This window comes from Asterias rubens, chromosome 21, assembly GCF_902459465.1.
Source record: "Asterias rubens chromosome 21, eAstRub1.3, whole genome shotgun sequence".
Taxonomy (NCBI): domain Eukaryota; kingdom Metazoa; phylum Echinodermata; class Asteroidea; order Forcipulatida; family Asteriidae; genus Asterias; species Asterias rubens.
The window spans coordinates 688,291-708,814 of record NC_047082.1 but is presented as its reverse complement, the minus strand read 5'-3'; the positions used below and the strand labels follow the sequence as shown (position 1 = coordinate 708,814).

Here is a 20,524-nt window from a genome sequence, read left to right as displayed (position 1 = left end):
CTCCGACCAGCAAGAGGTGGAACAAACTGAAGCCAAATTATATTTCTTGTTTGTGGCATGTCCTGGTAACAATCAATGAGAGAAATTGATCGAGATAAATTCAATGAAACTTGCTTTGTTAAAAAGTACTTACTTGCCATATCGATCTTCTGCCGGCCATGTCTGCTGCATGCAAATGTTACACCGACCGACCGACCGACCGCCCGCCGCTGGCGGCCTCCTGAAGTTAAGCTCTGCACTGGGCGTAGGCTATCGATTATGACAAGACGACAAGGCTGTGAATTATTAATTACAAATACACTAATCTCTTCGGCATCTTTTCTTTTATTTGAGGCTGAGAGAATGAAGAACTTTTTTGGCACACAACAGAACTTGTCAGGGCAGAGCGTCTACAATTAAATTATGACAGAATCAAAATTGGTGCAATGTTGACTGTCACGTGTTTCTTTTCTTCAAACTAGTCTTGTTATCAAGCTCGTATTGTTTTATACCGCCCTCTCCCTCGACCCTAGCCTTTAGTCAAGGCGCACGCAGCACCCCCAGATGTCAAGCACGACACCAGCACGCAGGAAAAAAGACCAGCGCGAGTGGCGGAGCCGCGAGGGTGTGACTTTGCTGTATAGGGGGTGTCTTTGTAAAGGGGGTGAATTTGTGACTTTGTAATGGGGTGACTTTGGGTACGGGTGACTTTGTAAGGGGTGACTTTGTAAGGGGTGACTTTGTAAGGGGGTCTGTGTGACTTTGTAATAAGGGGGGTAACTTTATATTTTTATCCCCCCTCGAGCTAGCTGGAATTGGCAAATTAAAACGTGCTAGAATATGAGCGCCTATATTATGTAATTTTTTCTTAGCACCTATTTAATTTTGTCTTCACGCGCACTGATGTGTTTCGTCCTAAAGAATGTTTTTGTTGTTGTTTTTAAAAATCGTGTTCGTGCCATCAAAAATGCAGGCGTGATCATCAACGTGCTATCCTAAAACTATGCGCGCCCTCACTTTACATCTAAATGCATAACCAATTTCGTTAGCCAAATCAGCGTCGTTTCTCAGTACATCCTTTTCCCGGGGTTAATGACGAGAGGTATCGATACGGCGTGCTGCCAATTGTAGCAACGCTGCCTCCACCCACCACAGCCCGGGCCCCTGTCAGGAAAAAGTTTTTCTAAAAGTTGTTCACCTTCGTCATAAGAGGGCGCTATACGTAAGTACAAATTTATTCTTTCCAATGTCGCAGCATCATGGACGTAGATAATCTGTTTTGAAGTATCTTTTGAAGTTGAGTAAGAGCTTTAATAATAATAGCCACTCCTATTTCTACGAAAACTAACATCCCATCGATAGGATATGTAGACTTGTGGACAAGTCGTTAAATCGGCCCCACGTGCTGAGATAGTGCTCCCCCGACAACACTGCTCTCGCGCGAACTCACTGCTCTCGCGCGAACTGATATGGCTCCCCGATTTCAGTTCGCGCGAGAGCAGTGAGTTCGCGCGAGAGCAGTGTTGTCGGGGGAGCACTATCTCAGCACGTGGGGCCGATTTAACGACTTGTCCACAAGTCTATAGGATATGCGGTCATTTTGGCATTGCAAAGCATTAAAACAAACCCACTTTCCGACCTCATTACTTTCTATAAATAGCTCGAAAATGACGTAATGCATAACAGTCTGAACGTGACTCAACGTCATGATACCGCTGGTACTCTGTTTTTACGCACGTACGGAAACCTGTTAACATTGCACACCAGTTGCAAAATAAGTCTCTTTTCTTCTTTACCTATATATTGCACACACATTGTTCACTCCAGTCAAAGTCACGGGACAAGTCAGTGTTCGTGATAATATTTACCTACCTACACAGTTTTAGGTTAGTTTGAAAAAAGTTTTCCCTTGGTAAGTAAAGTAGCACTTTCTCCATACATTTTTATTATTAAAAGTTAACGAATCTCTTTGTTGATTTTAACAATTTCAGCACTCGATTTGTTGATTGAGTGAGGTTCTATTTTTCAAAACTGAACGCAATTCGTTCGTATGCGATCACTGCATTGACAGCCACCGTACGAACACAACTTCCTCAATGTACACACCACAAACACACTGCAAACTGCAAAATATCTTATAATCTTGATATTACTATTACTAGTATCTAAGTAAATGTATCCTGCCACCACTTTTCACTCATTTTTACCTGATTTAATTTTAGAATTAGGTATATTTTGTTTCAACAAATAAACAATCAAACTCAAATCAAAGTGGTGGCAGGATTATTAAATATTATTTAGACTAGAGTAGACAACGTAACAACATGAACACGAACATTCAGTCATTCAACATTACAATGCATAGATTACTGCAAAACTTTATCATCTATGAAGTCTGCGTTATCTACTTTGTAACTTTGATTTTTTTGACTGACGTGCGAGTTGAACCACCCCATGAACTTGAAGTTCATCATTTGCCCTTCCAAATCCATATTAACTTTGGAACTCCTATTTATATTATGAACTGAGCATTGTACATTTTTGTAAGTTAAGATGATGAATCGTCATCAGACAGATGATCATGAATTTGTTTTTATGCAATAGAAAAATAGAAGGACCTTTTGCAGTTTTCAACAGCTGATATTATTGTCTCATTATTAATATTACAAGGTACTAAAATACATTATTTCTTCCTTCATATAGATTACAATTTCGTTTGGAGTTTAAAAACAACTGAAATACAAGATGTCACTTTATCCATCACTTGAAGACATGAAGGTGGACCAGATGGCAAATGTAAGTACAGTATGTAATGTAATACACAATATACAATGGTGCGTTCTCCCTTTATAGTGGTCCGCTGACCAATGCCTGCTAAAACACCCGAGGACCACTCTCCAGAACAATCCAGGCTCTATGCTCCAACTAGTCCCGCATGGTTACTTAAAGTCCCATTGCAACATGTCAACCACTCTACACATCAGTTCAAAATACAAGTCCCAAAGTTCTCTGATATCCTGTTTGTGGCCTTTAGTGCCCCTACAAAGTTCACATAGACGGTAAGATTATCCACTGGAAGCAGTGTGACTGGAAATGCAATTGCAAAATGAAATTGGCCTCGTCCTCTTTTACTATAAATTCCAGACCTGGCCATTTAATGATGTGCTCAAGATTTGTTGAGTTCCGAGCTGTTGGTTTTCTGTGCCCAAAACACCCAGTACGGTTGTAATTGGCATTACAAGTCTTTATTATCACTTGTTAATACCTTTGAAGTCAGCCAGAAATTAACGTTGTATTTTTCCTGTCTATAGGCCCAGAGCCAACACCAGTATGTTGCGCAACACCAGGCAGCAGTAGCGGCCCCTCCTGCTCCAGGTCAGATGACGGCTATGGCATCGTCTAGTTCCCTGTATCCCTCTCTTGAAGAATACATGGGGTTGAATCTCTCACCAGAAATGGTTGCAGCTAACATGCCAAATGTACAGGTATGTATAAAGCCCACTTTATACTTTCTGCGAAATTGAAACAAATTTTGGTGACGTAACAATGGGTACGCGCTCTCTTTTCAATTGCGACATAAGGAAATTCACTTGGCATAATGAGTCTAACCCTGGTCGTGAAGCTTAGAGATTCTCAGTACAGTGAACCTTATCACTGTACTAGCCAAGAACCCCATGGAGAGAAGACAAAGAAGGAGGTATCAGTTTAAGATGTGGGAGGAAAACCCCAGAGAATTATTCCATGGGGAACACATAGGGACTGAAAACTCAATTCACATAGGTCCCATGGCAGGATTTGAACTGGGGTTCTAGAAGTAGAAGGCGAGGAAAGAAACCACTGTGCAAACCCGACTGCCCTAAATAGTCTTTATAACCAAGAAGAAGAAGAATTCCAATAATGTGGCCACCGTTTTGGTTTGCTTTCTCAACAAAACTTGGATAAAACTTTGACCTGAAAAACTGAATTGTCTTTTTAAATACAGGCGGTAGTTCCGAGACAAGCTGGAACCGTTGCCATGGGAACAAGCAGTATGGTTGCTCCAGTGACCGGATCCCAGAACCTTGGACTGATCAGGGCCAATGTGACAAATGGTGTAAGACAAGTCATCTTGTGCAAGGATGGAAAAGGCAAAATTGGTCTGCGAGTCAAGGCCATTAGTAAGGTAAAAGATCCCCCTAATTTCTATGTGTAGGAAAGTTTTCATGATAAAGATGTTGTAGCCACGGTGGGCGGTGCCAGGCGCCCTGTCCAGAACTAACAAATTTTGCCCAGTACTCTGAGCAAAATGTACACTGTGCTGCCCGGCACAGATTGCACTTCAGCAATGATGGACCCATATCTGAACATGAATAATGTGTTGAACCGCTCACCCTTGGTAAACTAAATTTGATTTAGAGTCCACTTCTAAAATTGTCTAGCTACAAAACTGGTAAAGATACAATCAAGCGAGGTTAAAAGTGAGAGTTTTTAAACTATCGGTTCTTCTCAGAACCACCACAGCTCATAAGAGATTATGTTGTCTCTGCAAGCTTCACTTGATTACTTTTCATAACTTTAAAACAAATTATTTTGTACATTTGATAATTGAAAGTTTCTCCTTCAACAGGGTGTGTTTGTTTCGTTTGTCAACAATGGATCACCCGCAGCCATGGGCGGAGTGAGATTTGGCGACCAGATTCTGCAGATCAACGGTGAGAATTGCGCTGGGATGTCAACTGATCAGACAATGAGTAAACTTCGCAAAGCATCTGCTGAAAGGATCGTGATGGCTCTCAGAGACAGGTAAGAAGCATGGTGTTTGAAAAAGGAAGAAAGCTGACGGCACAACCAAGCTAGGGACTAATCGTTTGCTTCTGCGATGTATTAATAATAACTTGTTCTAATATAGCGCTTTTGACAATAACTGTATCAACGCACTTTACATTAGTTCCCTGGTTATTGGGTCTATAACATTCCTTTAATTTTCCTCAGCTACCTAGGGAGCATACAGCCCCGGGTTGCCGTTGCGCTCTGAAGGTTTTTCTTCAGACAATCTCAACATTTACCTTTGCATTTAACCCCCACAAGTGTCATGACCGTGTTTCGAACCCACACTCCAATGATATAATCACCAGAACTTGAATGTGATGCGCTAAACCACTTTGCCATGACACCCTACCTATTTCTTTTTTTAGACCATTCGAGAGGACCATTACTTTACAGAAGGACAGCACGAATCACGTCGGCTTCGTCTTCAAGAGCGGCAAAATCACAGCCATTGCTAAAGACACCTCAGCAGCAAGGAACGGACTTCTCATTGACCACGCAATGCTGGAAGTGCAAGGTCAAAACGTGATTGGAATGAAGGTATGTTTGTGGAATATTGAGTCTTCTTATGCCCGGTTCATACTTCCTGCGAATGCGAATACGACTTTTGAAGTCACACATTCGCAACAAACAATTTGCATCAGTTGATTTATGCTCAACTCCTGCGAAACGTTCCCTGTGAAAATAGCCCTGTGACGTTTCATTGGGCACCAAGGCAGGTGTCAGGAGGCAATTTCTTCTGCTGCCCCTCTGCTAGTAGCACATGCCTGACAAATCTTGTACTTCAGTGTGAATTGGGGGTCCATAAAATTAGTTTGACAATGTTCACTCCATTTCATTTAATTTGTGTTGAAACTTTTTTCAGGACCGGGAGATTCTTGAGATCCTGGCCAAGGAAGGAAAGACAGTTACCCTGACGATCATGCCAAACTTTGTCTTTGACCATGTCATGAAGAGGTAAGACAAGTTTCTTCTCTTGACACATATTTAAAATCTTTCAAACAAAGTGTGACCAAAATCCCCAACCAAACAAGTAAATATATCTTTACAGGTAGCTGCAGGGAAGGTGTGGAACGGTCTGCCACATTCCATCAGAGCCATCCAGACAATAGACACTTTCAAAACAACCCTGAAGACTTTTTCATGAATATTTCAGTAACATTCCAAAGACAGTGGATTGTTTTATTTTTCTTGATCTTTGCACCGCTGGAGGACAACCAACAGGGATTTTTGTTGTTGTAGCAAGCGCCCTGAGCACTTTTTGTGGATACCAGCGTTATAGACGACGTCATTATTATTATTAATCAAACATACGACCACCCTAAGACAAAGAAACAAAATATACAGATAAAGTGCTACATAAAAACTAGTTGTTATTATTATTATAATTATTTTACGTGTTCTTTATCACTTCAGCATGGCATCGTCACTTGTGAAGAATTCCATGGATCACAGCATACCAGAAGTCTAAACACAGGCACAGCAGTGTGGGGGAAAGAGGCATCATGGGAAGGAAATGAGGCATCATGGGAAAGGAAATGGAGCATCATGGGAGCAGTTTGGATCTATAACGTGCATGAAAAGTTTGATTTGTTGAATTCCGAAGGGGGTAAAGTTTTGTAATGCCAAACGAATATACTTCTGTCTTAATAAGTGTGTACAATTTTTCATTTCTGTCGCAGGTAATCTTCATTCTAAAAAAATGTGCTGAAATGTTATTCCACTCTTTCGCTCGGGTAAACAGTAGAAGGTGTAAAGCTGTATTAACAATGCTATGAAGTATTACAATAATGTATAACTGCGAGAAGGGGGGGGGGCTTCAACACCTGAGCCACCAAAAAATAAAAATAGTAATGGAGCCTCAATCTAATTTGGTTTGTCACAACTCACTGAATTCCAAATTAAATTGCCTGTATATATTATTCTCACCAACAGGTCACAAATAGGAATACATTTACTGTTACTTAAGTTATTTGATTAAAACAAACAAATATTCACTTATCCATTTCTGCTTATTTCAGCTTTCATGAAATTCATCAAATTGTGTATGTTAGAGTTTAAATGTAGTGTCATAGATTGGTGAATAGTCCAAAAATGTATGCCCATAAAATCCTGGGCCCAATTTCATAGAGCTGCTTAAGCACAAAATTTTGCTTAAGCAAAAAGATCCTTGCCTAGTAAAGTCAGATTACCGGCCAAGACTCCACTCAATTGTTATACTAAGTAAACAACAGCTAAGTACCAGTCACAACGTTTCAACCAGAAATCAACACTTGAATCTGAGAAACAACATGTTCATTTTGCTGGGTTTAGGGGGAGGGGGTTGTGGTGGCTCATTCCATAAAGCTGTGTGAACCAAAACAAAGACCAATGTCTTGGTGTATGTGTGTGATGGAAACATTTAAACAGAAGAAGAAGGAAAGAAGGCATAGAGGGAGAATATTTACAATAGCATCAGTGGCTCAAATGAAATGCCAAACTTGGGAGTAGCATTACCACAGCAGATTTAGTCTTATAACAACACAGGAATTTCAAAGTTATTGTGCGGAAGTGTAAATTAGTCGTCTTTTATATAAGAATATAATTAGATTGCATCAAGATTATTGCATTCAAATTGAGTTTACTATGAGCCTAGGTAATACATTAACTCATTTATATTGTCTCATTAAAAAAATATGGAGAAATTTCATATGTGTTATTGATTTTAAAATGTTATTAACATATCTTGTATTTGTATGGGAGAGAAAATACCTTGTTTAATGGGGAGGGGAGGGGCAACCTTGTAAGATACTTAAATTAAGATGAAAATATAGGGGTTTTTTTGTATGTGTTTTTCACTATTATTATATTTTTGTTATGGTGTGCTATTTTTGTAACAACAAAACAATAGTAAGGAAACTTTTAAATGCATATGCCATCGAGGTAAACAGGGGGTGCAACATCTTAAATTCTTTGTGATTTTTTTCTTGGGCCTGTAACTCATTGTAAAAGTTCAGTTGTAGATGGACAATTTCAAAGTATTTTATGAATTTTTTTTTTTTTGCTTTTTCCATCGGAAGCTTTTTCGAAATCTGCTAACAAATTGTACATAGAATTATTTTTAATTGTTGAATTATCGATTTAAGGAAAATAAATTAATATTTACAAATAAATTTTGTGGTGTATTTGTTTGCATTTGTTTGTGGTTTATTACTACCAACCATTACTTTTGACTTTTGAGAGAGCAACCAATCTCGTGTTATTTTCAGCAATTTTATATTAGCCTAATTTTGATTCTATAAGTTAGTTGTGAAAAAGTTCTGAATGATGTGGGTGGGGCTAAGGATTGATCGGTGGGGGTATGGGAAATCTAGCTAGTACTAGTAAGGTTCCGTCTAAAATACTCATTCAGAATACTCGGTATCACATACAATGTTTTTCTGTAAACAAAATTATTAGTGAACTTCCCCCTTTTGATCAAAAATAATGAAAAATTAAGTTTCATATGCCCCATAAACAAGTTTTATTTTCTCAATTGATTGTGTTGGTAACCTAATGTTTTCATTTTGCCGACGATAATTTAACGCATCATGGCGTGCGTGTGAGAGGGAACCAGTTACAAAAATCACAATGACCTTTGACACATCATTGACGTCACACTTGTTGTATGGCAAAATAAATCGCCAGCTGTGACTATTTTGGAAGTATTTTATCGAGTTCTTCGGCCAAATGTGCCCTGTTTTAATCCAGTTTAGGTGACATTTTATCCCAACATGGAGGGGACGGAAGTTCAGCCGTTGTTTATCTACATTCCAGTTATTGGTGTCGTTTTGTTTGTCGTTCTTGTGTTCGCTTGTGGCTTCCGAAGTTCAACTGAACCTCCGAGTTCTATGTTCGAAGACGAAAATGAGAAAAGAAACAAACGTGGCAGGCGAAAGGTCGGTACAATTCCGCTTTTTGTTATAACAAAAAGTTTCCCTAAAAGTGTCACAAAGCCACGAGAATCTCAAATTCTTTGTAGTTCTGTTGTGAGGGTTTCTTTGACCATTATCTCTTTACGTTGTGCATTTAGCAAACTTGATTTGTGTGTAAACAGAGTGCGACGATATCGCACCTTGGTACGGACGGATGTTGTGGGTGGACTGCATAAGCGACTGCATGCCCCTGCCGAAGTTAGTGCACTGTGAACCCAGTGCTACTGCGTCGTGGCACGGAATGACCATATGGTCCTATATAGTTTTCTTCATTGATTGATGAGATTTGCTGGCATACGCTTTAGCCTGAAGCTATTATGCTTTAAATCATGATGGTTACAAAATAGAAGGGGAAATAAAATCAACGAATTATTTAATTTTATAATATTTTTCATATTTTATAATTTATTATTACAAAAAGGGGAATTTACCAAAGTCAGTATGATTCCTTTTATTTAAATAAAACTTCAAAATAATAAATGTTACTTGATCATTTACATGTATATGGAAACAAGTAATAATAATAATTTTCTTATCAAGCTTATATCCTAACAAAATTTTAAAAGTGATTACAAAAGGATTGTCTAGAAATCTCCTTTTTCATCATCCTGATGTAGCTTATAAATCTAAGTTGGTTCCAAATAGGTTTTTAATTTAATATGTGTCTTTAATATTTTACTCTGTTGTATTGTAATTTGTAATATTTTGGGAGAGATTTGTATTGTGAAATTTATTGTCGTCAAATACTGTTTGTATTTATAGAAAGTATTATCAACATCAGAGTTAAAACCCAGCACCAATGGCCATGTCAAGCTGCCGTCGTCAGATAGCCCGAGAGAAGTCAAAGCTCAAAAGGTAGAGCAAGATGGTGAGACTGCTCCCAAAGTCTCGCCTAAGAAAGAGAAGTCGTTGAAGAGCAAGAGCGGTGGTGGGAAGGAGGAGGAGATTATAAAGAAGGTGGCGAATGGTGGAGCAAAGGATCGAGAAAAGGATGAAGGTAGGTTTGAAACTTCAAGGAGGCTAGAAGGTGATTGCCTCCAAACCCCCCGGTGTCCTTGAAATGCTCAAAATTTACAATGTCCTCATTTTGTGCCCTTTCCAAGGAGAAAACACCTTTCAAAAGCAAATCATACAGGCTTGGTTACTCTCATTCCTTTCCAAATAAGTTTAGTCTGTGTTGTTCTGAAGTTATTGCAACTTCTTTTGATAAAGGTGATGCCTGGATAACAGTCACAGCTCCCCGTAAAGATAAGAAGACCAACAAACAGACTGCTGTTCAAAACGGAGTGCCAGCCAAACCAAGCAACAAATCACCCAAGGTATCTCCCAAAGGAGGTGAGAAGGCTTCACAGAAGGTGAAGAAAGAGGAGACAGCTAAGACTCAAGGAAGCAAGGAGACAGTGCCAAAGCAGAAGGGCTCTCCTAAAAAGGTAAAGGGGTGAATTTATCAAAGAGTTAGCAGCCTTAAAGTTTGAAAATTCTCTAGGGCTAGTTCTAAGTTTCGAGTTTGTCCTAACTCTTTGTGAAATCAACCCCAGGCTTCTTGTAAGTGTCGTGGCCGAGCAGTTTATTGCATTGGATTTGCGTTTTGGTGGGCGAGTCATTAGGGTGTTGGTTCAAATCCCAGTCATGACACTTGTGTCCTCGAACAAGCATTGTTTGCTTAACCTAAAGGCAGAGATGGGTCGTGAAATTGATTTAGCTTGGTGGGCAACATTTGGCAGCACAGGCTGTATTACTATTAAGGAAGCTTATAACAAGCGCCTATGTGTTTTATCTTGTGATTGGTTCTCGACCAATAACAATTCTCAATCGGTTACCATGGTAATAATAACGATGATTGATACTTATAGGTTGTTGAGGATGTTGTCAAGGCTTCTTCCATTTCGACTCAGTCGGCCAAAGCCCCAGAGTCTCCCGTTGATAAAGGCAAGAAGAGAAAGAAGAAGGGTCAACATGAAGGTGGGGAAACAACCAATCAAACAGCAGACAACACAACAGGCTTGACCAATGGGAGTGTGGAGGATTCAAAACTGACCAATCAGAAGAAGGAAGGTGGAGAGGCAGAGGATGCTTTTACTCCCGGGAAATCCAGAAAGAACAAGAAGAAACAGAAGGTACGCTGTTCTTTGTAAACCCGTCTTTCAAAATATTCTTTGTTTTTGCAAACTATAGGACTCAGCAAGTTTGCTCAAATTCCACTGCCATTTAAACATTAGTTGCTAATATTGACGGTATGCTTCTGGGCTTAACTTTATAGAGCTGCTTTAGCACAAAAATAAGCTAAGCAAAACAAAATTATGCTTAACAAAATAAGGTTACCAGCCAAAATACCATGTCACATGTACACTTTCTGACTGGTATCATGCTTGTTATTGCTAAGCACAGATTATTTAAGCAGTATTTTCTGTTGTATATCCCACAGACTTCACAAGAAGAAACCACAATAAAGACAACTCCAGTAGACAATAAGACTCAGAAATCTAAGACTTCAAGTCCAGAGAGCAGTCCAGCCAAATCATCCAAGAAGTCTCCAGGAGGCAAGCCAGTGTCTCCTTCTCAGAATAAATCAACCACGAATGCACCAGTGGAAGGGTCTTCATCCAAGTCAAGCAAGGTTGACGACGCTAAGATGTCCTCACCATCAAAGGGTCAGAAGAACACCAAGAAAGAAAACTCCAATCCAGCCAAATCAGGTAGGGCCGTGTCCGAAAAAGCAACTTCGACTATAGCTACGGCTAGTTCAGTGCGTTTGCAAGTGTTGAAGAATAGGCATACGCATGCGATCTAGCCGACTGCTGTAGCCGAAGTCAGAAACTAGATGATAATACTTTATCTAGTCATTGTGAAATCAGCAGTTAGCCTGTAGGATTTGATCCCACAACCTTTTGATTGCAAGTCATGCAGTCTAACCACTTGACCAAAGTGACTTGGCATGATGTGGCCGAGCTCAAGTTCTGGTGTTTCTGATCAACAGAGTGAGGGTTCAAATGTTGTTATTGTTTTCATTTCCCGCACATCATCCATTCCTTTCAAAAGTATACAATGCAGGAAACACATCTCCTTATATAATATTTGGCTTAATACTGACCACCTCAATGTCAGGTGGTGATAGTAAAAGAAAATGTTTTCTTCAATGCCTTCCCTCTAGATTCTAAACCATTAAAAGACAAGAAAAGCAAAGAGAAAGCCAACAGTTCGGCAACATCCAGCCTTGATACCAGCCCAGCCAAATCTAAGTCTTCAAGTGATAGCAGTCCTTCTAAGTCCAATAAGAAGTCAGGTGGTGAAAAGACTTCTACTCAACAGAAGAAACCAGATGAGAAACCTCTTCCTGATTCGTCTAAATCAAAGAAGAGTACTTCCTCAGAGGTTGCTGGTGACGCCAAAAGCAAGTCAAAAAAGGTCAGCTTCTCTTCCACTAGCGTTTATTATTGAAACATTTCTTCTTGGGTGCAAGTCGCCAGACACACAAGGCCTGAAGGCCACTTCAAGGTGTGGGCTACAAATAAGCTACTTTCCAAGGACCGTTGCCACCTACGCCTCAGTCCATACGGATGTAGGCATGCGTATCATCCACTAGGGGCCTGGCTGGTAGAGCAGAAAGCACTACCTGCCCCGCTTTAAACTGAGACTGAGAGTGGCACACAAATCATATGAGTTCAAATGTTTCAGTATTGCGTTACCTTTTTAAAGAAAGTATCATAGATTGGTTAATTCCAAAAAATGTTGACCATACAAACTTACTTGTTGAGAAGCACTGCAGCTGTTGATACTATTTCGAGAAAAGATTCCCATTTGAAGTAATATGGTAAAGACTTTTTCATTTTGTATAAAAAGGTTTTTCTTTTTTCTTCTCTGATAAAATCCAGAAATCCAAGAAAGAGTCGGCCCCAGCTTCACCCACACCACCTTCCAAACAGCCAGCGACCCCAGAAGCTGTTAAGACAATCGATGTTCAAGTTGAGAGCGTTGACGTTAAAACAAATGGAAAGAAGAACAAAAGGAAAGGAGGTGGCGAGACTAAAGGCAAACCAATTGATACAGTTAACAAAGGTAAATTGTAGTGGAAAGTTGGAGCTAATTAATTAAAGAATACAGCTGCTTTTAAAGAATCCAAATGAGACATATTTTTCAATTGACAACAAGATGAAACAGATGCACTGAATTATCAGGTTTTTGTGAAGTAGCGTACCAGACTTGTTTTGCGTGTTGATTTTGTTTACAGAATTTGGAAAAAGTACTGAGTATACAGTGCTTAATACAGTGGTGTAAGGGTAGAAACCAAATTATATTAAAGCCATTACACACTTTCGGTACAGAAAAAAAAAAAAGTTCACAAATTTACAAATAATTTACAGGGTTTACAGAAGGTAATGGTGAAAGACTTCTCGAGAAATATTATTCCATGAAATGCTTTACTTTTTGAGAAAACATTCAAACTATATCAATTCTCGATAGCGAGAATTACGGATTTATTTTAAACACATGTCATGACACAGCGAAACGTGCGTAAACAAGAGTGGGTTTTCCCATTATTTTCTCCCGACTCCGATGACCGATTGAGCCTCAATTTTCACAGGTTTGTTATTTTATATATAAGTTGTGATACACGAAGTGTGGGACTTGGACAATACTGTTTATACCAAAAGTGTATAATGGCTTTAAACAAAAATCGGTATTAAAATTAGCAAGTAACTGGCACAGTTTTTAGTAGCCCACAGGGCAAGTTGAGAAGTCTTGCTTGCTAATCTTTACCTATGTTTACTGGACTATGTACACCACGCTAGTACAATACCTGTGTATCAAAAAAGGTCATGCACAGTACAGAACAACAGAACCTTTTGTTTAAACAACAGGTTGTGAATTTAATTTTCCTACATCCTGTGATTCCAGCAGGGTGCATGTGGTATGCCTGGACGGTCGATAAATAGGAAATGATTAAATTGGCATGGCAGGAAAGATGACTGACAAGGTTAAAGACAGAGTATTGTTGCAAAACAAAAATGTCACTACAGTGGTGAACAACTTTTTTAAAAATTTTTTATGGAAGCCATTTAAAACAAGTTTATGTAGCTTTTAACTAATAAAACCAATAGACCAAAGGAACGTGAGAGTTAGTTTACCGCCGGCCATGGGCTGGCTTCGATCATGCAGATGGTCAAATTGCTTTGAAATTCCTTCCACTAAAACCAGTTGTTTTTGCTTTTATTTCTCCATCAGCTTCACATTCCGTGCCGCCAGCCAATGCCAAAGATGTTTCCAGTGCCACAACCCCTGACAGAGGTGGTGATAAACCTCCATCGGGGTCCCCTACCCGTAAACCTGATAAAGAGCCAACCACGGTGGCTGCTCCCAAAGAATCGGTGGCTGCTCCCAAAGAATCAGTGCCTGAAGTTGAAGATAGTGGTAATGATAATAATAATAGTGGCTTCTTATACAGGCGCTTTTAACATACACCATTTTCCTGCAAGGAATGTGGGACTATGTTTGAATTATGAGACCTACTCCTGTGGCGCAATATAATGACTTATAACTGCTGAGCTAACAAAATGTTAAGCACAGAAAATTATTGCTTAGCAAAAGATGTTACCCGCCATAATTCATACACGAAGCATTGCTGCAACTGGTATCCCACTAATTTATTACTAGGCAAAGATATTTGCTCAGCAGAGCTGAATAAACGATCACCCACAACTCTTTTCAGATGTTGTCTATTTTTTTGACAAAGAAAAGACAAGTAGACACTCTCACAACTTCAAAACCAAACTGGAAACTCACTTGTTCAGTTAAATAAAGCTTCTAGTACTGGCATTAGCGGAGTTCTTTTTCTATGATCCAGGAGTGTCTTTCCGACCTAGCTAAGGTGCTTTACAAATGTGGCTTAGTATTAGTATTATTAAACGATGAATGAATTTGTTTTTCTTTTTCAGGTAAATGGGTTGAAGCCAAACCGGTGAAGAAACGCAAGAAGGTGCGTCGAGACCTGTGAGGCCTTTTTTGGATGCCGATTGGTCAACAAGTAGCTCAAGACGTGCCCTTTTATGGACAGTCAACTTTCTAGCGGTGAGCTACAATGTATACGCGGTTGAAATGTGTAGCCTATACCTTGCATTGATTGGTCACTCTGATCCAAGGTTATTTGCATACTGCACCTGATTGGATTGAGGCGAGTCACATTAAGTTGATTATGTATTGGTTACCATGGGTCTGACTATTGTGATATCACATACAATCACAAAATTCTTTTGAAACGTCACAAGAATATAATGAAAGATTGTGATTGGTTCTAACAGCCTGTTTCCAAGGTAACCGCTTTCTGATTGGATAGTAAATACCAGGTGACTTTATGATCATGTTGTCCAAGCCAGTTCAGACAAACAATCAGTTGTTTACCGTGTCTGATTGAATTATTTTTGTGTGTGGATTTTCCCCTCCCATGTTTCGCTCCCCAATGCTCAACCAAATTTTCGATGAAATATTTCCAAGGCAAGAAATTATTTTAAAAAGAAAATAAAGTAAGCCATGTCATATTTGTACAATCAATGTATATAGTTCCTCTGGTGCTTTTATTTCTGCTTAAAGCTCAAAAAGTAGCTAAGCATAACAAAATTATGCTTACCATGGTAAGTTAGCCAGCCAAATTAATACCATGACACAATTTGTGTCTGGTATCCTACTCATTGTTGTTAAGCAGTACATGTATTTTCTTTTTAGGCAGCACTATAGATTTGGGATGCTTGTTCTTTGCAAAATACTTGTGTCATCTTTAGGGCAGTTGTCATTATTGCAATAGTGATTTGTGTTGTGACATATACTTTGCTTAGCAATTAAAATTGGTACAAATCTTTAAGATCAATCTTATTTCTTTTGTGAAATTGAAATGGCTGGAAACTGAAAGCATGCTTTATATGCTATAACAATTTCATTTCCAGTCAACTGGTTGCAACTGGAAAAACATTCAAATTATCCAATAATGCCACATTTTTTGTAAATCAAGTAAAGGCTTATTTAAGGTTTATTCCTTTTTGTTTCTGCTTTATAAAACTTGTTAATGGTAATACATGTACGCTCCATAAACAAGATTATATTTTTCATCAGAAAATAATCGATATATTTTGCTCGTGTTTTGTTTTTGTAAGATGCTGAAATGAAAATTTCTCTCCAAAAAGTTGGATCCAAAAGAAAAACGCTCATTCCTAATGTTTCCCTCCTTCTTCATTCCTAAGTGCAACTTTAAAGTTAGTGAGGCTATTTTGTAAAAGTTGTGACCTTTTAAGTGTGCTTTTAGAACAAGTTTTCCTTTTTCATGGAGTAATTATTAGTTTCGCTGACGTGTACATTATGTATGCAAAGGAAGTGGTAGAAATGAGTAGATATTCTACAGAATGAAACATTCCATAAGCAACTAGAATTTTTGTATGATTGATTAGCCAAAACAAAGTTGCACATCAGTGTAATTGTTGCTAAAGACCTATAATTTGGCTAAGCATGCACTTACATAGTTACATAAGCAACTAGAAGTTTTGTATGATTGATTAGCCAAAACAAAGTTGCACATCAGTGTAATTGTTGCTAAAGACCTATAATTTGGCTAAGCATGCACTTACATTACAACAAATAGATTTTTCTAAATGATATGAATGTTCTAAATGTCTTCTCTTAACTAAGGTATTTTAAAAGTTATTTTCAATACTTCTTGATGTGTGTCAAGTTAATCAAGAAAGACATTCTCGGTCAGTATTCTCCCTTGGCAGTGGTCAGCAGGCCAAATGCTGATTAAAACACCTGGGGATCAGTAAAAAAAATCCATTGGTGGTCCGGCTGGCAAGTTCAGTATTGAAAAGTTCGTGGCTTCTTAAATAGCGCACATATTTTCCTGAAAGGTATTGTGGAGCTACATTTTTGAAATATTGGACAAGTTCCTTTACGTTGCACCAAGGTGCTGTAGGAAAATATATAGCCAATCAAGCCATGAACACCAAGGCAAACCCTTTCACTTTTGTATAAGTCGCTGGGTTCTTTTATGTGCATTACACAACAGACTGGACCAACGGCTTAATGTCCCATCCAAAAGGCGCATCAGTAATGGTTAAGTTACTTGCTAAGGACACAACCGGGACACGAACCACACTCTGCTGAACAGAAACACCAGAGCTTGAGTCCGGTGTTCTTATCCACTCGGCCACAACACATCACAAATAAGTATCCCTATTCAATATTGAATATGGACCTGGGAAAAGCCTTGTGGGGATAAAGTTACTGGAAAAGCCGTGTTAGTGATTTTGATTAAAGTACATGTACAGTATTTGTGAAATAAATAAAGATGGAACATTTTTCGCTAAGAAAAATCTTCTGTATTATTATTGAAATTAAAATGTTTAATTGGTCAACAACAAAAATTATAGAAATTTATTGTAAAAAATAAATAAATGATATTTGGAATAGACTATTATTATAGAATACTTTATTTAATTTGTTTAATGATCTAGTCTACTTTGATTTCTTCCTTATTTTTCTTGCCTTTATTAATTATGTTTAGGTCAGGAAACGGGAGGCAATGCCTATTATTGCGCTTTTATAATCATTTTGTTCATTTGAAATAATTTTGAAGCTTTTAGGGTAATTTTCTCCCACATGTAGTTGTTAGAATACTAATGTTAAGGTTGGAAAAGTACATTTTCTCAGCATTATACATGTATTAGAAAAAAAAATGTCAAAATTGTGTAAAGCCATTGGACCCTTTCAGTACAGAAAAAAACAATCACAGATTTACAAATAACTTACAGGGTTTACAGAAGGTAGTGGTGAAAGACTTCTCTTGAAATATTATTCCATGAAATGCTTTACTTTTTGAGAAAACAGTAAAACAATATCAATTCTCGATATCGAGAATTACGGATTTATTTTAAAAACATGACATGACACGGTGAAACGTGCGGATACAAGGGTGGGTTTCCCCGTTATTTTCTCCCGACTCCGACGTCCGATTGAGCCTAAATTTTCCACAGGTTTGTTATTTTATATAGAAGTTGTGATATAAGTGTGGGCCTTGCATAATACTGTTTACCGAAAGGGTCCAATGGCTTTAAGAGTAGTTACAGTTTGACTGGGTAATTTTGTTAAACAATTTTGTGTTGAACGTATTGGAAGCAGCAACCTGTGGATTAACATGCCTGCACTCTACCAACTTAAATTAGAATCATCGACAGGACATTCCCTGCTTCAACCAAACCAAAGTTTGCAGAGAAGTTTTTGACTAGTTTAATTAGTTAGTGAAGGTTGGTTAGACATGTTTTACTTATTACAATCTGTTTATAAACAGTGATTAAAGTAGTTTTATGTAAAACAAAGTCCAGATTTATTTCAAAGTTTGTCCCGCTCCATCTCGTATTCCAATTAACTCACTAACCAAAAATAAAAGAAATATTTCGATGGATATATTTTCATAAAAATTACAGAGCACTGTCTTCGATAAGAATTCCTTAAGACTTACAAATAAAAATATTATTTTGTTTTCTTCTTTTTTTTGTTCTGCAAGATTATGCGCTTTTAGGTTGAGGGAAATAAATTTATATTAAAAGAAATTGAATAAATATTCAGTTTGTTTGTGTATTTTTTAGTTATACATGTGTCTGCATATTTGTGGATAGTGCAACTATCTTTATACCCTCTTTTGATTGTTCTGTCCTTACATGTCTGTTTAACAAAGAGTATAGACCATTTTATCTGTGGCATCACATGTTATCAAGAGAGCTAGAGCCACATAGCCTGGACTTCCTGCCGGTATGATTTGTACGCAGCCCATTGGAAGAAAACTAACATCTATATTTTATGGAAATTGCACTGTCTGATTTGTATCAAGTTTTAATACATGTATGAGGAAAGGGGGTACACCTGAAAACTTATTTCTTACAATTTTTGAATTTATGTGGAAGTTATGACATAAAAATGTACAATTTCCCCTAAAGATGACCAGTCGAGTCCTGCCTGCCAGAAAGCCACTGGAGTGTACTAGGTTACTTTTATGCTAACAAAGTTTAAATGACCAGGTTTTGATTACTGTTCATCCACCAATCCTATATTACTCTACACCAAATTGTTTGAACTTAAAATAATGTTGGAATACCTTACCCTATGAAATTACTTGGGCCTACATAAGACCCCAGTCCTGAGTTGGTAATCAGATAATAAAGGATTTGGGAATGTTTGGTTTTGTACAGAATTGCAAAGAGTAACGGGTCAATTCGAAGACTCACTGACTATCCTACTGAAGTACCAATCCTGAGAAAAAAATGTAAGGTTTTAAGTACAGAATTGCAAAGAGTAACGGGTCAATTCGAAGACTCACTGACTATCCAACTGAAGTACCAATCCTCCTGAGAAAAAAATGTACGGTTTAAGTACAGAATTGCAAAGAGTAACGGGTCAATTCGAAGACTCACAGACTATCCTACTGAAGTACCAATCCTCCTGAGAAAAAAATAATCATCTTAAATACTGTCAAAAGTCAAAGAAATAGCATTCACCACAAATCATTGGTTATTTCAACTGTCATGACTGGGATTCGATCCCACAACACGATGACATAGCGACAGAACTTGAATTCGGTGCTCTTAACCGCTCGGCCATGACACCTAACAAACACCCTGTACAACAATTATGCTGAAATGCGCGGCACAACGGTACCAATCTTTGCTGAGATGGAGGTTGCAAAGCAAACCACATGTACACATTTTGTTAAACATGTTAAAGGAAGGCACAGATGAAGATGACAATTTTCAAAACAAAGATTCGAATAACACAAAACACTAATGCCCTACGTACATTTTTAAAGGGATTTTACCTCACAGGTTTTATTGTTTCTGAAAGTTTGCATGAACAAAATACATTTCAGAATATGACATTCTCATAAAAGGTTAAATTTACAGTTACACTCCTGTTCTGATAGCAACTTTGCTGCAAAGTGAACTTGTAGCAGTAAGCATGTAAATGCGTGTTGCAGTCGATATAATACGGATTTACACAGCTGGGATACAAGATTAGCACCCAAAGATCCTTGTTATTTGATTGGTGAACAAGCATCACGTGCTATCCATTATTTTGCCATGTGTACTGACGAGACCCTCCAAATTTAATATAGGAATCCTATATGGATAATTAAAGCATACTTTAGGCACTTCGCAGTGTCATTTCCAAAATTATCCTTCCTTGCCCGTTTGTCAAAACGGGGCAAGGTCACGGCAGGTAATTGACCCCAACAGGTTTCTCCAGCCTTGATGATTCATACAGCTCAAGAACTGGTTGTCGAGATGACCTTTGACCCCAACAAGTTCTCCAACAAATTTCTCCACCCTTGCTGATTCACATAGCTCATGAGTCGGTTGCCGAGATGACCTTTACAGAGTGATTTGACCCCAACAAGTTTCTCCAGCCTCAGTGATTCACAGAGCTCATGATTTGGTCACATTATTCCACTGTTAGATTACGCAAAATTCGCCCACAGTGGACAGATTTTGTCTGTCCATAATAACAGTCTTCTTCAGTTTTCAAACCCGTCAACTGTCCACTGCAAACAGGTTTGACCACCAAAGCTCTCTGTCCACAACATCCCAAAAGGTTCTACAGGCAATGGTCCAATGTCAAACGGGCCACTATAAAGAGGTTTGACAATAATATACCTCTTTGTCTGACCATCACAGTACTCTTCCGTTGGGCATAGCGTTAAATGCCCACTATACAAAGGTTTGCATTGAAAGGTTTATTCATCCACGTCACACGTCAGG

The 20,524-nt window shown here is 38.4% G+C and overlaps 3 protein-coding genes across 3 annotated transcripts in view; 2 read left to right on the top strand and 1 right to left on the bottom strand.

Moving 5' to 3' along the window:
- Positions 1–380, bottom strand: part of LOC117304369 — a 36,201-nt gene extending 35,821 nt beyond the window's left edge. The window contains exon 1 of the mRNA XM_033788775.1: positions 134–380. Within this exon, the coding sequence (XP_033644666.1) occupies positions 134–140 (7 nt within the window). The 5' untranslated portion in view covers positions 141–380. The remainder of the gene's footprint in view (positions 1–133) is intronic.
- A 1,402-nt stretch (positions 381–1,782) lies between these two features.
- LOC117304370 (syntenin-1-like) lies at positions 1,783–7,937 on the top strand. Its single transcript, XM_033788776.1, has 8 exons — positions 1,783–1,891; positions 2,683–2,775; positions 3,291–3,464; positions 3,962–4,141; positions 4,586–4,761; positions 5,154–5,325; positions 5,651–5,742; positions 6,202–7,937. Exons 2-8 carry the CDS (start codon positions 2,725–2,727, stop codon positions 6,254–6,256), a joined length of 900 nt encoding a protein of 299 aa, XP_033644667.1. The 5' UTR covers positions 1,783–1,891; positions 2,683–2,724; the 3' UTR covers positions 6,257–7,937.
- Positions 7,938–8,422: 485 nt separating this feature from the next.
- On the top strand, positions 8,423–14,730 carry LOC117304732 (neurofilament heavy polypeptide-like). The gene is made up of 9 exons (XM_033789335.1): positions 8,423–8,702; positions 9,501–9,735; positions 9,951–10,168; positions 10,592–10,855; positions 11,164–11,434; positions 11,890–12,143; positions 12,611–12,794; positions 13,962–14,147; positions 14,672–14,730. Exons 1-9 carry the CDS (start codon positions 8,538–8,540, stop codon positions 14,728–14,730), a joined length of 1,836 nt encoding a protein of 611 aa, XP_033645226.1. The 5' UTR covers positions 8,423–8,537.
- The last annotated feature ends 5,794 nt before the right edge of the window (positions 14,731–20,524 follow it).

Bases quoted from the DNA above. Each gene is read 5' to 3' on its own strand.
- LOC117304732 (XM_033789335.1), top strand. From the start codon at position 8,538: ATGGAGGGGACGGAAGTTCAGCCGTTGTTTATCTACATTCCAGTTATT. The intron at 8,703-9,500 runs GTCGGTACAATT...TTGTATTTATAG, and splicing joins ACAAACGTGGCAGGCGAAAG to AAAGTATTATCAACATCAGA. The intron at 10,169-10,591 runs GTAAAGGGGTGA...TGATACTTATAG, and splicing joins AGAAGGGCTCTCCTAAAAAG to GTTGTTGAGGATGTTGTCAA.
- LOC117304370 (XM_033788776.1), top strand. From the start codon at position 2,725: ATGTCACTTTATCCATCACTTGAAGACATGAAGGTGGACCAGATGGCA. The intron at 2,776-3,290 runs GTAAGTACAGTA...TCCTGTCTATAG, and splicing joins AGGTGGACCAGATGGCAAAT to GCCCAGAGCCAACACCAGTA. The intron at 4,142-4,585 runs GTAAAAGATCCC...CTCCTTCAACAG, and splicing joins GAGTCAAGGCCATTAGTAAG to GGTGTGTTTGTTTCGTTTGT.